The sequence below is a fragment of the Nestor notabilis genome, unplaced genomic scaffold (genome assembly GCF_000696875.1).
Source record: "Nestor notabilis isolate BGI_N333 unplaced genomic scaffold, ASM69687v1 scaffold21445, whole genome shotgun sequence".
In the NCBI taxonomy this organism is placed as follows: domain Eukaryota; kingdom Metazoa; phylum Chordata; class Aves; order Psittaciformes; family Psittacidae; genus Nestor; species Nestor notabilis.
This window is the reverse complement of record NW_009929277.1, coordinates 2090-17909: the sequence shown is the minus strand read 5'-3', so window position 1 is coordinate 17909 and position 15820 is coordinate 2090. Positions and strand designations below refer to the sequence as shown.

General features: G+C 42.7%; 1 protein-coding gene across 1 annotated transcript in view; it reads right to left on the bottom strand.

Moving 5' to 3' along the window:
* POLQ (polymerase (DNA directed), theta) overlaps nucleotides 1-15820 on the bottom strand; it is a 53313-nt gene that overhangs the window by 36742 nt on the left and 751 nt on the right. The window contains exons 2-9 of the mRNA XM_010014912.1: nucleotides 13697-13879; nucleotides 12550-12680; nucleotides 10147-10303; nucleotides 5542-5650; nucleotides 2785-3004; nucleotides 2044-2188; nucleotides 1797-1943; nucleotides 542-754 (exon numbers count right to left, since the gene is read on the bottom strand). Coding sequence (XP_010013214.1) covers nucleotides 542-754; nucleotides 1797-1943; nucleotides 2044-2188; nucleotides 2785-3004; nucleotides 5542-5650; nucleotides 10147-10303; nucleotides 12550-12680; nucleotides 13697-13879 — 1305 coding nt within the window. The remainder of the gene's footprint in view (nucleotides 1-541; nucleotides 755-1796; nucleotides 1944-2043; nucleotides 2189-2784; nucleotides 3005-5541; nucleotides 5651-10146; nucleotides 10304-12549; nucleotides 12681-13696; nucleotides 13880-15820) is intronic.

Below are 15820 nucleotides of genomic sequence, written 5' to 3'. Positions count from 1 at the left end.
CTTTCCCTGTTGGATTGCTACTTTCAAGATCCATAAAGGTTATGGTTAAGTTTAGTGGAAATTTAAGAAACCCAAATCAGAACTTCAGACAACAAAAGAAGTTTTCACATTCTAGTTGTAGACTTTAAGTGCATTTCTTAGATTTTAGGCCTGTGCAATAAGAGTTCACCATAAATATTTTCACTGAAACTGTAAATGCTTTAGTAAACTGACCATGGATCATGGATCCCAGACCATGGATCCCAGAACTAAGGCAAATGAACAACACAGCCTTAGAAGCTAACAAGTATTCAAACCAGAAAATAGCCCATTCCGGAAGTAACTGACATATAAATACCAAAGTAAGTCTCATGCAGTGAAAAGAATCCCCTGGGAATCACAATTTTTACTCCATTAATACCAAACAAATTCATCTTGATTAACTTAATCATACTGAATACCAAAGGAATTCATCATGATCAGCAACTAATTGCAAAGCACTGCCCTGGATTTAATCAGGTTAACAGTGTTCTTATAGAATGTTAATAAAGCCTCTGCTTACCCGCTGTGTCTACTCCTTTCCTGCCAGCCCTTCCAGCCATCTGCTTGTAAGTCAGAATGTCCAGCAGTTTGCCACCAAACATAGGAGTTCGTATAATCACTCGGCGTGCTGGCAAATTCACTCCAGATGAGAGCGTGGAGGTTGCTGCTAGGACTCTGATCAAGCCCTGGCGAAAGGCTCCTTCAATAATGTCCCGTTCATCAAAAGTAAGACCTGAAGAGAGGTGACTTTTAGTGAACCTAGTAAAGGTGAGACTGCTTTGAAGAGCTAATAATATTACTGGCCAGCAAGGGCAAGAACAAACTGAATATTTGCCATTCAGTGTTAGGAACAGGACTCACACCACCACCTCAGTTAACTTCTTTCAATCTGTAGTGAAGCAAAACGTCACCATTAAGTTTTTATCATTCAACTGACAGTAACACTTATAAACTAGCTTATCTAAGGTTCTTGTACACATCATAGCAAGATGAACAACTATCTACTCCATATCTACAAGCAGTGCAAGTAAGAGAGAAAGAAAGAAAATAAAAAGAAGCAAACTGGGTGTAACAAACAGTAGGAAACTAGGAATTAGTCTTTTGTCATCGTAACCCGGGAATCCTTCTTCATTATTTCCATTCTAGGTTAGAGGTCTAGTATGTATCTTTCTACATCTCCTTTAGGGCTTCAGGCCAATTTTATTCTTGAGAAAGAAATCCACACTCAAGCATTTGGAATTACTTGCACTACATATTCAGTGCCATAGTGTTCTCTCTTCCCTAGTCAGTCTCTCAGTGGATCAACAGGTCACATACACTAGTACCGACTTAAGTAAGAAATAAAAGATCTAGCCAGAAGCATTTGCAGCACATGCTCTTTTTATTTGTGTTTTCATTGTTATGCTGCCTCTATTTACTCATCTATTTCAGTATGAAGTTGAGAAAAACTGCTCTGAAATACTCTGGCAGCTTTAGGGACAAGCTGAAAATGCCTGGGCTGCTGATTTTTCACCAAAAAAAAAATCTAAGTTGTGTTTAAAAAATTGCTGTTACCCAACACGTCTGAGAGAAGTTTTATCATAGCAATGCCTGAATTCAAGTCTTAGGTCACGATAAAAGAATTTCAAGCTTACCTCCAACTGTGAGGTTCTTGAAGCATTTTAATTCATTCACAAGCTACAGAAGTCTTCAGAAAGCAACTGGTAAATTACTGGTAACTACAGCAAAAAGAATCTGTAATACTTGACCATCAAGACCAACAGATTCAGGAATACCTGCATGATGAAACGCCACTCCCCATGGCAAAGTACGTTGGAGCACAGAGTCCAGGCCTGAGACAGAACGCTTTAGCTGTTCCAGAACCTCATCGATCCCTTCTCTGTCCACAACCACTGGGGCCAGGGCTGAGTTTTTTCCAGAACCTTGAGATAAAGAATATTTTTATAGTTTCTACTAAAATTAATTTTTATTCAAGGTACTGTGCATCACACTTCAGTCTTCTATCAACTACATTTCTCTTACTCTCAGCCTGTTGCAAACTGTAGAACTCCCTGGCAATGATGTCTGCCAGCTTCTCACACCAGTTCTTGGATGGACAGAAAAGCAGGACTGAATGGCCACCACAAACAGTCTCATAACACAGGCTCACAACATGGTCTTCATCTGCCTGAATTGAGACAAAATATTTTCAGTGCACTCCCACACTGAACGAGGCTTGTAAATGCTGTCATTCTTCTGTGTCACAGTATGAAATCTTCTACTTCAAGTCATAAAGAGAAGCAAACAAAGAAGATGGAGCACTGTTATCTTAGTTTCTCTCTTGCTTTTGGAAGTCCAAGCACTAGTATGACCATATTGTTGAGGACAGCCCTAGATCTACCCATGAATAAATTGAAGGTTTTAGGTCTTGCTTTCATAACTCTGTTTCTGAACGAAGGCCACACTGCACAAAAAAAAAAACAACACTGCAACCTCCGTGTCATGGCTAACAGCCGTGGTGAAGAACTAGGAAGAGTTTCAAGGGAAAACATTCCTCTGCAATAACTAAGGAAGACTTATCAACTAGGATGCCTGAGCTAAAGGCATGAGATGCAGTTTAAGCATCCCCAATAAGATGCATGCAACAAGCGCTGCTGACCAAAGAGTGCAAGTGGAAGGCTTGTATGGATACTTACATAGATGTGCATGCAAACCCCTACTGTTCACAGCTTGCCATTAGCTGTATAAAAGGTGTTATTTCTAAGCCATTGCTCAGTTTGTTACCTTCAGTTGAAGCTTGGGCTGGAATTCTCGCACTAAATTCATGGAGGAGTCATAAATGTTGCTGCCAATTTTCACCCACTCTTTGAGAGGCACAGGCCGAAAATCTGTACAGTATAGCTCTGCATCTAACCATGAAGCTAGGAGTCCCAGGTTAGGGAGGGTAGCACTCATGCCTACTATCTGTATCCCACCAAAATCTGGACTGGTCATCTTCACCTGTCTGGAAGTGGTTAAAAGAACATGAAAGTTAGTGACAACATAGGCTCCTGTCCTGGAAAACAGGATTCAGAAAAGCTAACTCAATCTACTTCCTTCCAGCAGCTGAAGTGCAAAGCTGTTCCATTCAACATCTTGACAAAGAAAAAAGACATACTCTACTCCTAGCAAACATGTCAGGTTACGCATTGATAACAAAATAATACAACTTTTTATCACTTTGAATCTAAACTTGAAGCTTCTTTATGTAACAGCAGCCATAAACTGACTGTATATTTGGAGAAACTGGAAAAGAATAAATAAATCAACTATTTCCTTGCCATTCACAAAAACATGGAAATAAAGGAATGGTTCTTTCTAAGATTAAATGCCTTAATTAAAGCACTTCCATTTGTTTCAATTTCAGGACAAATAATACTCAACTAAGGTCTTCCTGGAGTTGGGAACCAAAGCCCTTAGTTCAGCAAAGAAGCAAGCAGCTTCAGTTCTCAAAGTGCTTAACAGCAGCTTCCACTAAAGGCAGTGAGAAGTAATGGACTCTTAACAGACCTGAAAACACAAACCCTTAATTTAGATGCCCAGATCTATATTTTAATTCAGGCTTTTACATCCACACAATAGGGGGGTTTTATGCTCCTAAGCCTACATTTGAAAACTCCTCATTTATATTGCACTGAGCCACAAATTGAGACTTCAAAAAATAAAAAGGTCTTATAAATCACTGTGAGCTCAAAAACTATCTGAACCTTCTTAGAAGATCCAGGTAATCCTGGCAAAGATGAAGGAAAAAAGACTACCCAGAAGCTAGAGTAAAACGGGCTGGTCACAGATGAGACAGAAAAAAGGAGGATGTGGAGAGGCAGACTCTGTGATCCAAGTTCTTCCAAGCATTTGCTAGGATAGCTCTGCCATCCAGGCTGAAGATTTTTCCCCTTACAGCTCCACAACACACTCTTTGACTGGGGAGGAGAAAAATCTGCTGCAAAATTCTTGCTGGCTCTGCAAAAGCCTCATGGAGGAGAAGCAAAGCACCCATGCTGGCAATGGCCATCAGAGAACATTCTCTTGGTGAGAAGACACATCCTTATACTTCATGGGATGTCCAGCTAACCACTTAAAAAGCTCTTAAAAGCACTGGTCCCTCTGATATCAGTCAGGCTGGACAGTGTTTAAAGAATGTGGATAAAGGAAAAAAAGCAGCACAGACTTGGGAGGACATTTGAGATAAAACATGGTCTCCAACTCCAGGAATCTCAAGTGGATTCCAAAACAAAACTAGCAGCCACCTCCTTTGTGTCTGTAAGTGGTACAGGGAACCAGTGTCAAATTTACCATTACAAAGAGATGGTGAATCTGGGTATTTGGGCCTATATGATGAAGGCTGCAGTACTGTGTCTTCCCAGGAACATTCCTGGATGTATCTATCCCTTTTTCCCTGACAAATGTTTTCTCCTTCCTGCTTTTTCAATGCAAGGGATGAAAGCAGAGAGTGGACTTCACCTGTGCTACAGCTGCATAAGCCAAGGTAAAAGGAGTGGCAGCCACTCAACACTGCTCTGAAGTGTACTGGATTCCAGGATGTATGGGCACAATATGAGAAAAAGTCAGAGGTGATTAAACCCAGAACATTGCTGGATCCTGGAAATCAGGATAGGAAATACTGGCTAACATGTCTGCTGGAGAGCCAGTGCAGAAATGGCAGTTCCCCCAGCACTAAATAGGTAGTCTGTGCTTAGCCAAGCACTGGTACTACTCAAGACAGGAAGTGACAGAGAAAACTGGCAAAATCTGGCTTTTGGTGCTAAGGAAACAGTTGATTTTGACTTTCTCTCAGCACCACCATTAAAGATGCACCATCTCCTCCAGGTGCCTTTGTTGGTATTTGAGCACTACAGGAGCCACTGCTGGGAAACTAGATCCTGAATTCTTACAAGCGTCTAAAGCTCTTCTGAAACACCAAATCTGTCCTCCAGTAGCCAGTCAGTTGTGTCAAAGGCAAGAAACAACGCAAGCACTATGATACCATATGATACTACAGATCATCCTGAGCAGTGCTACCTGAGCAGACTACTGGCACATCCTCTCAAGTCTTCTGATCAATTCACCACTGACAAGTTAACAGCATGCTCACTTTTCCACAATACCTGACAATTTCAGCAGTATAAATACCTCATTCCATGAAACACAGAGATGAAGTAGAGCAAGTCCACTGGCAAAAACATTAACAGAAATCCAGGCTTGGGTTTGGGGTTTTTTTTTTTACATAAATAGGCTAAAAAAAGTAAATGAAAGCTTCAGCCTTATTTCTTTTCCTGAGAGAATAAATCCCATGGCAGCACACAAATTGAAAACCATGAGGACAAGAGGTTTTGCTACAATGGCAGGCCCCTGAGAGGTGGTATGATGAGACCCTAATAACCAAAATAGGTCACCACTCTTAGAAAACCTGGAGCTAACCCAAATTTCCTGTCACCCATAGAACAGAATATTTAGAACCACTCATAATTTAGCATTATGAGACAAACATCTTGGTGTACCCACCGTTTTGCAACCTTCTCTGTAACATATCTAACTTTGGTCAGGAGGAGTTCCAGCAGATATCCTCGATGAGAGTCTCCCAGCATGTGCAACTCGTCCACAACCACCACTCCTGATAAAGAGAAGCACTCAGGTTGTGACAAACTGACAAACTAAGAACAGATAGCCTCTCCCTTCCAGATTCCACATGGGGAGGGACTCTTCATTAGGGACTCTAGTGGTAGGACAAGGGGTAATGGGTTTAAACTTAAACAGGGGAACTTTAGGTTAGATATAAGGAAGAAGTTCTTCACAGTGAGGGTGGTGAGGCACTGGAATAGGTTGCCCAAGGAAGTTGTGAATGCTGCAACCCTGGAGGCGTTTAAGGCCAGGCTGGACAGAGCCTTGGGCAACATAGTTTAGTGTGTGGTGTCCCTGCTCATGGCAGGGGGGTTGGAACTAGATGATCTTAAGGTCCTTTCCAACCCTAACTATTCTATGATTCTATGAGGAACTGAAGTTTATATCCACAAATGCAGCTGTGCTTACCAACACTACTTCCTTCTGTCACTGATTCTTCTGAGAGAGGCAAATCATGACCAACATCATGGCATTTCACTCCCCAAAAAACCTCACACACACACAACCAGCTCTTACAAAAATGTTTGTTCATGTTTACAAAAATAAACATGAACAAGTTGAGTTATTAGTCTGGCCACCATGCAAAACAGTACTGCAGCCTCTATACTGGAACCTCTTTGCAAGCAAAAACCCCCAGGCTTCAGAGTATCCAGAAAGGAGCCCGAGCTAGTCAAAAGCTTTGCTGACATCACTGCCTTAGTAAAAACATCATTCCTTACTAATCCAGTAACGTTAGATAAACCCCCTCAAGCAGATGTAATTACACTGGCATACCCTGCTTCCTATTATACCTTTTTTCACTAACCAAACCTGAATGAGCTCTACTATTTAACTTTGCCTTCCTATTGAGAAAAATCTTGATACAACTGTTCTGTTGTCATCCTACCTCCTGCAAATTCCTTTTTAATCTATTAGCCACCTCCATCGAATGTGTGAGAAATGCAGAACTCTTGAAAAGAATAATGTCTAAAAAGCTTTCTGACTCTCAGAAGAAGAAAACAGAGCAAACTAGGATCTCCCCTGAGGAGAAAACATAAAGCCACTACAACACAGCTACCTCCTGCCCACATCCCAACTAGCAGCAGCATGTACCCTTTCTGGCCAGCCTACAGGGTCACAGGGCCATAGAAGAGGCTGAAGGAAGGTTGAACAAAAGAAAGCAGAGCATAGAAGACACCAGGCTTCATTAGTTCTGCTGCTGGAGAGTTTTTGTCCCTCCTTGGTGCAGATATGTAATATCTTCCCAGTACAGCTACATTAGCAGGAGCTTAAGGGCAAATGTGACCTTTTATTATCTGTTTCAATGCTTTTTTTCCTGCTCATTTTTTTTCTCTCCTTCCTACATATGTTCCTTCTCTCCTCATCTATTTTCTCCCCCCTTCTCTTTCAAAGCACTTAAGTTAGAAAAGAGTGCTGCAATGCTTCATCAGCCTCTTGTACAAACTCCCACCCATCCAGCTCCTGTCTTCCTGTACTTCCTCTGTTCTGTGCTCACTTGTAAAAAATGGTAATTTGTTGGTCACCAAATACATATTTATTCAGCTACCAGAAAAAGCTTCTTCCTGCTTCACCATAAAACAGTCATCTGAACACTCCCAGCAGCTGAGGCAGGACAGTGTAATCAGGTATCTACCAAAGTGGAAGTGCTTGCAAGTTACCATTCCAGTCTTTGTGCCAAGCAGCACATTTTCAGCTTCCTGAAAAGAAGCACAGAACGCTAGTGGTACCTACAGGTCAAAACACAGAGAATGCTTTGGCCACTTGTGTACCTTCTGCTGCTACACAGCTGGAAAACATAGTCAAGCCCATGCTAGACCTGTGTGCTGCATTACCCTGACAGCCTGCAAGCTGGTGAGACCTGCCTGGCACAGAGGCACAGTGCTCTCCTCTGGTTAGTCTGTGCTCAGAGCACACCCGCTGGGATAACACAGCAGCAGCCATCAGGCAAACAGAGTTTTCCACAAAGCGGATCCTCATCTGGAAATGGAATTGCAGCCAAGGAGGACTTCAGGTCCCATCATGCAATGGCATCTTCTACTCAACAGCAAGCTCAGGAGTGCAAGTGGGGCCAGAATTGAATCACACTGCATTGCTACTGAGAATGTGGCCTTGGTCTCCTGTTTCTGTCTGCAAATAAGTCTCTAGAAGACTGCTGAAAAACACCTACAAAAAAGCACCTGAGAACTATCCAACATGTTAACTGTAGCATAACTAAAAAGGCTGCTTCCGGTGCACATCCTGCCTTAAACGAAAAGGTTCTGAATAGCAGGCAGGGAGGATTTGATTATTCCCTTTTTTTACTGCAATTAAGCCAGTAATTTTTAATTTTCAAGTTTAAATTAAGAAAATAAACAAGTTAAGTATCACAACAGCACATCACAAAACCCATTCCCCGCTGACACGCTGAGAAGGCAGCGGATTCTTCTCTAACCACTTTCCTAAAGATTTCTTTAGCATCAGTGTCAAGAGGCTGAACAAGAGGAACAGCATCTTTTGTGTACCTGAATGTTCAAAACTGACACACGTTCTTATAATTCGCAACACAAAATTGCTTTTAACTGCTTCATACAGCAAAGAGAGCTCTGCCAGGCACAGGATTTGAGTTTCTCTCGACGATTTCCAAAGACAATATGAGCTATCAGCATGGGGTTGACATCAACAAAAGGAACAGCTCAAGCTTGAGATGGAATCCAGCCAGAACTGCAGTCATCTCCCAGTAACTCATCTCAAAAGATAAAACACCCTCGTTATAAACTGGTCTAAATTTAGAATTAGAAGACAAGGTACAATCTTGCAGTTTCAGACATGCTGCCTTCCTTTAGGTGACAGTTAAACTGGCATTTTAAATTCATGCCTGTATTTTGCAACTTTCAAAAAAATTTATCTCCAAATAAAACCTCATCTTTAGGGCGAGAACTTGATAAATTTTAAACCCCAAATTTAATCTAAAAATTCATTTAAAATAAGCACATAAAGAAAAAGAACCCACAATATTTTTACCCTTCTTTCAGTTATACAGTTATATTGGAGCACAAGGGAAACGAAGGGTTGCCAACAGAGGTGTTTTCAAATGGTGAAAGAAAAACCAACATGTTTTATGGAGGTATCACTGTTGAGGACACGTATTAAAACACAAATCTTGTAATCACTTTGTTGGTTATACTTACGACTCTTCTCAGGTACATTCACCTTAGAGAGCACAACAAAATGGAGGGATGGAATAAAGGTAACAACCAGAGGGATCTGGCATATCTCTAGCTTCTGAAAGATGTTATCATTAAATAATACATTTTAGTATACTGAGCATGCTTCCAAGCCAACACAAACATAGACATCACGACCCCACTCTCTGCCTTCTGCTGGCAGTACAGCTTGTACAGTGTGGTGACCTAGGATCAAACTAAACTTATTTAAAACAAAACTAAAAACCCCTAAACTGAATAGTCGTATATTGAAATAACTAACTGCACGATCACCTTCTCTTGCAAGGGAAGGGATGAAGATATACCTTCAAGAAGCAGGCTGGACTGCAGGAGCCTTAATTTGAATGAGCTTAAAATGCTGCACAACCATGATCACCCACTCATCTTCCAGCCCACTGGCAGTCTAAAGCATTCATGGTGATTCAGCCCCTATAGATGCAGGTGTGAATGAGTTATCTCATGATCTCACACTCTGAAAAAAATTGCAAGGCTTTATTTCCCTTATTCTCCCTTGTATTTAATAAACTCTTCTGGCATATAATGCTCCAGAATACTCTGACACCAGATGCCCACGGAACAGCAGTTTCATAAGTGGAGGTCACAGAGCAGTTTAATACTCATCTAGTTTTCCAATTTTTATGGTCTTAAAATAGCAACCAGCTATGTTTCAGGCCAAAATGAAGCTGGGAGGGATTACTGTATAAAATATAACTGGGTATAGCTCTACTGAGCAGGGAAACAAAGCTAACAAATTTCTGACTGGACTAGGAAAACACATCTCTCTCCAAATGCACAGCCCTCCTTAGTCACTGTGCCTACCCAGAGGAGCTTTATGTGTTCATTCCACTAATCTGGACCCAGATGTGCACCAAACACAATTCCTCCTCTTCCTCAAGCTAACTGAAGACAAACCATGGATGCAACAATCTCTGTCCAAAACAAACATACATACATTCTTGAACTTAGAAGACATTTTCTAGCTATGGGAATCACTGCTTACTGCAGCTAATCACTGTCCATGGATTGTCATCCATGTCAGAGAAACCAAGACCAAGACCTGCAGCTTCTACCTACGCACCCCAGCCACCAAGCTACAAAGAATAGTCCCGATTGTCTTCCTAAATCCAAATTAGAGGTGCTCTGGAGGAAAAAAATGCTCAAGTTTCTTATCTTGCATGTCTGTTACATACAGAACTGAGCAATCACAAAATATCCCATGACTTCGCATGTACTCAGACTATGTAATAAACCTCATCCCCGCAACAGTCAAGCCTTAGTATTTTACCCAGTGAGTCCATTTTGTTTTCTTCTATTAATCTATTGATTAGACCATTGGCTTTCTCAACGGTGCAGACAGCAACATCCAGGGCAGAGAAACATCCAGCAGGAGACATGCTTCCCATGTAGCCTTCAACTCTCACATCCACATCCTGAAACAGCGCCTGTTTTCCAAGGATACAGATGTCACACCAAGATTACAACTCTGAATCTGACCAATGCCTGCTGGAACCACATAAAAGCCTGCAACCTACAACCACGATTTCTCGTACTTGCAATGCCAAATAATGAGATTAAAGCCACAGCTCAGCCATTTACTGCTATATCTTTTTTTTTCCCCACTGTCATCTTTATTTCCAAAACCACACATTGCAGGATAAAGTGTATGCAGCTGAGTAAGGGATGAGGATGACTGTTTTGTATTAAATATTTACCATTCAAAAGGTTACAGAACACAAGTATAGCAGTTTATAGTTAACAGTGGGTTACGTACAATGGAGCCTTGCTCCTGAGAAATCCTGGGCAAAAGCCAAATGTGGTAGCCCAAATACAAAGATGTCACATCTCCCACTGAAAGTTAGGAAACTTTTTTTCTTCCACAGCTTAGTGCTGCAGTGCCAATGCTTTGGCATATTACACACTGCATTAACAAAAGGTACAGAGGTTTGAACTAGATGGGTAGGATACCATATGATTTCAAGTACATGAGCTACAGCTAAACCTTAGGCCAGGAGTAGCAGAACACAGCATTGAAAATCCTCCAGCTTTACAAGATTAAAGGAAAAGCATGTCTCCATTATCAATCACTACAAAGTAGCTTTTGTACTCGGTTTGTAGTATTTCCTAGCAATTTGCAAGGTTAAGGTACCATCCCAGTTTTATTAACACCCAAAATGTCTTAAATCATAGAATCATAGAATAGTTAGGGTTGGAAAGGACCTTAAGATCATCTAGTTCCAACCTCCCTGCCATGAGCAGAGACACCACACACTAAACTATGTTGCCCAGGGCTCTGTCCAGCCTGGCCTTGAACACCTCCAGGGTTGGAGCATTCACAACTGCCAGAAACTGATCAAAATGCCTGCTGGTTTTGGATTTATCTTCAGTAATTGTTGCTACTTTGACATGTTAGCTCATGCTTGCAAAGAAAATCTTACAAGAAAAAGTATTTTTTGTTGTTTAAAAAAGACTGGTCCCACTGTAATTTTGTTTTCAAATAGCTGGGGTGGGGAAGCCAAGACCACCACATTCTCTCAGAACAAAGTTGTAGTGAAGTCAGAGTGAAATTAAAAGCACCAAATTCTGGTGGAACACCCTAAGGAAAGCTAAAATATCCTTTTATTCATTCAGATAACATTGACACCTCCTCTTTGTAGTTTTTTCAGATGAAATATCTAATTAGCAAAATCCTTTAAAGTTTGTGTATTATAAAAACCTGTGAATAAATCTGCCCTGAGGAGAAGGATTTGGGGGTGTTGGTTGATGAGAAGCTTAACATGAGCCACTTCAGTGCGTGCTCAAGCCCAGAAACCCGCCATGTGCTGGGCTGCATCAAAAGCAGCATGAGCAGCAGGTGGAAGGAGGTGATCCTGCCCCTCTGCTCTGCCCTGGTGAGACCCCACTTGCAGCATTGTGTGCAGTTCTGGTGTCACCAACATAAGAAGGACATGGAGCTGTTGGAGCAAGTCCAGAGGAGCCCACGAGTATGATCAGGGGCTGGAGCACCTCCCATATGAAGACAGGCTGAGAAAGTTGGGGCTGTTCAGCCTGGGCAAGAGAAGCTGCATGGAGACCTCAGAGCAGCTTCCAGTGTCTGAAGGGGGCTACAGGGGTGCTGGAGAGGGACTCTTCTTCAGGGACTGTAGTGATAGGACAAGGGGAGATGGGTTCAAACTGAAACAGGGGAAGTTCAGGTTATATATAAGGAAGAAGCTCTTTACTGTGAGGATGGTGAAGCACCAGCACAAGTTGCCCACAGATGTTTTGAATGCTCCATCCCTGGCAGTGTTCAAGGCCAGGTTGGACAGAGCCTTGGGTGACACGGTCTAGTGCGAGATGTCCCTGCCCATGGCAGGGGGTTGGAACTGGATGATCTTAAGGTCCTTCCCAACCCCAACTATTCTATGATTCTATGATAAATGCAAGTAACAATGCTTTAGAAGTCAAAGCTGAAATAAAATGTTTTAATCAACTCCTTAAAATTTTTCCAAGTCTCCCTCTTTTGGCTAAAACTGCTGGGTTTTTATCTCCAACTTACAATGAGCATATTTTAAATTACCTACAAGTCCTTTCTGAAACAACTGTGTGACATTATTTTTTCCTCAAATCCATGCATAAAACTTCTAACTGCTTAAAAAACGTGACCCGACAGCTACAACCTGTAAGTCTACCCTCTTGGAATGCTACTTACCTGTAGGTAACATTTTTTCTCCTTGGCCACAGAGACAAAGGGAAGGATGAGAAGAGCTTTCTTCCGAGTCTCCAGGACTCGCTTCAAAATAAGCAATTCTGCAACAAGAGTCTTTCCTGCACTGGTAGGAGCTGGAATTAAAAAGAAATAGATAATTCAAATTCAAGGAAGAAGCTTTATAAAGTTAGCAGAGAAAGCAGTTACTGAAGAACTTGGGCAGGACTCCTCAACTGATGCCCCTCTCCCACTGCCACAACCACATTTGCAGTTAGCCCCAGAAGACTGCAAAGTATTTCTCTTCTAGCCTCTTCCACCATGCTGCCAATGCTTGTGCTCTTAGCTCTGCTCCAGAAGCAACAGCAGCTCAGAGATAAGCAAGGGAAAACATAATGAACAGACAGAACATAATGAAAAGACAGAAGAGATCAGTCACAGCCTTACTGACTTACCCATGTATTAACCCCTCTTGCTTGGTGAGCATTGCTGCTTGCCATCCATCATCTACAGAAAACTGAGGAGATGCCACATAGCAGGGGACAGCAATTACCCAGCAATCAGGCCCAAAGTCTTCTGGAACCGAGTAAATAAAACTCAACTCCAAGCCTAAGAAAATCACCCACTCCCCTTCTAAGTTCTTCATCCTCCTAGTGCTGCATGAAGAGCAGATAGTGAATTTGCCGCTTCCCACAGATTCCTGGTCCATTAGCCCTACTCCTCCTTTTGTACACCTCCCTCCCACCCAGTAGAGCAGGTGAGGAGAAAGGGTAAAGAGACTGAAAAAATGAGATAGCAAAAAAGGTTTTCCACAGTATTCCTATCGAGCATTGCTGTTATCATCAGTTCCTGGCTTGCAGAGTCTGCAGTGCATTTTTTTTTAAGAGAGTTGTCATTAACTGACTCCTAATTTTCAGTTTCTAAAGGCACATTAACAGAGAAAGTGGGGGGAAACGTCTCTCCTCACATCGGGAAAGGAGTCCATTAAGCCAGGTCTGAGGTACAGCAATGGAAGAGGTCGCAATGGGGTCTCTCCAGAATAAACAGGATCTTGACCTTTTTATCTGCCAGATCAGAACCCTTCAGCACCAATATTCTTGTAAAGGGCCCTGGGAACGTTAGTGGGGACTGGATTTGTCAGATGCTTGCATACCTGAGTAAACTAGGTTCTTCCCTTCCAGAACGTGTCCGAGCATTAGGCATTCTGCCTGCCATTCAAACATCTGTACAACTCCCAGGCTGTGGTATTTCTCCAGAACTGCTCTGGGAAGACCCCAGCTTGCAAGGAGCAACTTGTCTGCTTGTTCTTCAGGAACATTTATCTGTGGATGTTGCCCTTTAAGATAAGAAAATGAAAAACCAAAGTAGTCAAGTATCATCCTTGAACCTGAGGTCACTTAGGTTATACACCTAAATGCCAAATTTCTCTGCAAGCTCCTGTATTATGAGGGAAGGTAAGAAGAAACTATCTTCCCTATTCTTTTCCTCAGATTCTGCTTATCTCCTGAAAAATTTTTTTCAAGTTTTCCTCCTCTAAGATTTTCTGTATTCAAATAATTTCTTCACCAAACACTTGCTCTGATACTTGCTTTTGAGACAGAGCAGCCATTACCAAATACATACTCAGAGTCTCGTCACTGATTAATATAAGTGTTACAATATATTTGCCGTCTCGTCTTCACCCATACTGCTACAGAGAGCTCAATGATCCTCACAGACCACAGAACTGCCCAGCCTTTGTCTTGCTTTATGAATGAATGAAGAAACGCACATAAAGCAAACAAGCAGCTCAAGCTACTCTGCACAACGTGTGTTACTTCAGTTTATCAGCACTGATGAGCATATCCACCACATGACCAGTACTCTAGCTTAATCATTGTCCCATTTCTTGTCTTTATAACCCTAAATGATTTTCTGCTGGCTACAGATATATTGCCTTCTCCCTCCCTTCCTCTTCCCTTTTTCCAAATCAGTGAGAAAACTCGAACATTTTGTCCCTTTCTTCATCTTTTTTTGAATGCCTTCCCTGTGACTATACGGTTCCCATATAAAACAGTTTGTGAAAGACATTATCAAACTGAGATGTGAAACGAGCAGTTCTATGTACTGCTTCTACTGTAGCCATTCTTCTTCTGGCACATTCCAAAAGCTCTGAGAGGAGTTTCCCACCATTGCTGACAGCACACGGGCAGGCTAGCTCAGAAACACTAGCGGGGAAAAGCAGCTACTGGTTTTACTCTCAAGCACACTAAAAGTTCCAGCTGCCTTCTTGAGGTTACCCCTAACCTACTGGGGCATGATCGTTCTCCCTGATCTAGCTTAGCTCTGGAAGCTTTGTTTCTCTTTGTAGAATCAAAGTACCACGCAAATACTAACCAAGAAGCTGAGCAGCACCAGGAGAGAACAGCAGTACAAACAGAACAAAGTACAACAGGCTTCCCAAGGGGAACTGAGAAGAGACCAGATTTGTCTATCCTAAAATGTGACTATACTGCGTTGACCCTGGCTAGACACCAGCTGCCCACCAAAGACACCCTCTCACTGCCCTCCTCAGATGGACAGGGGAGATAAAACATAACAAAAGGCTCATGGGTTGTGGTAACGACAGGGAGATCGCTCACCAGTTACCAGCATGGGCAAAACAGACTCCACTTGGGGAAACCAGTTTCATTTATTACCAGTCAAATCAGAGGCAGGTAACGAGAAATAAACCCAAATCCAAAAAACACCTTCCCACCATCCCTCTCGTCTTCCCGGGCTCAGCTTTACTCCTGATTTGCTCTACCTCCTCATCCCCAGCAGCACAGGGGGATGTGGAATGGGGGTTGTGGTCACATTGTTTCTGCCACTCCTTCCACCTCAGGGAAGGACTCCTCACACTCCAGTGTGGGTCCCTTTCATGAGGTGCATCCTTCAGGAACAGGCTGCTCCAGCATGGGTCCCTTCCATAGGGTGTATCCTTCAGGAAGAGGCTGCTCCAGTGTGGGTGCCTTCCATGGGGTGCATCCTTCGGAAACAGGCTGCTCCAGGCTGGGTCCCCCATGGGGTCACAAGTCCTGCAGCAAACCTGATCCAGCACAGGCTTCTCTCTCCATGGGGCCGCAGGTCTGCCAGGAGCTGCTCCAGCACAGGCTTCCCACAGATCACAACCTCCTTCAGGCATCCCCCTGCTCCAGTACAGGGTCCTCCATGGGGTGCAGGGGGATATCTGCTCCACATGGACCTCCATGGGCTGCAGGGGAATATCTGCTCCACATGGACCTCCATGGGCTGCAGG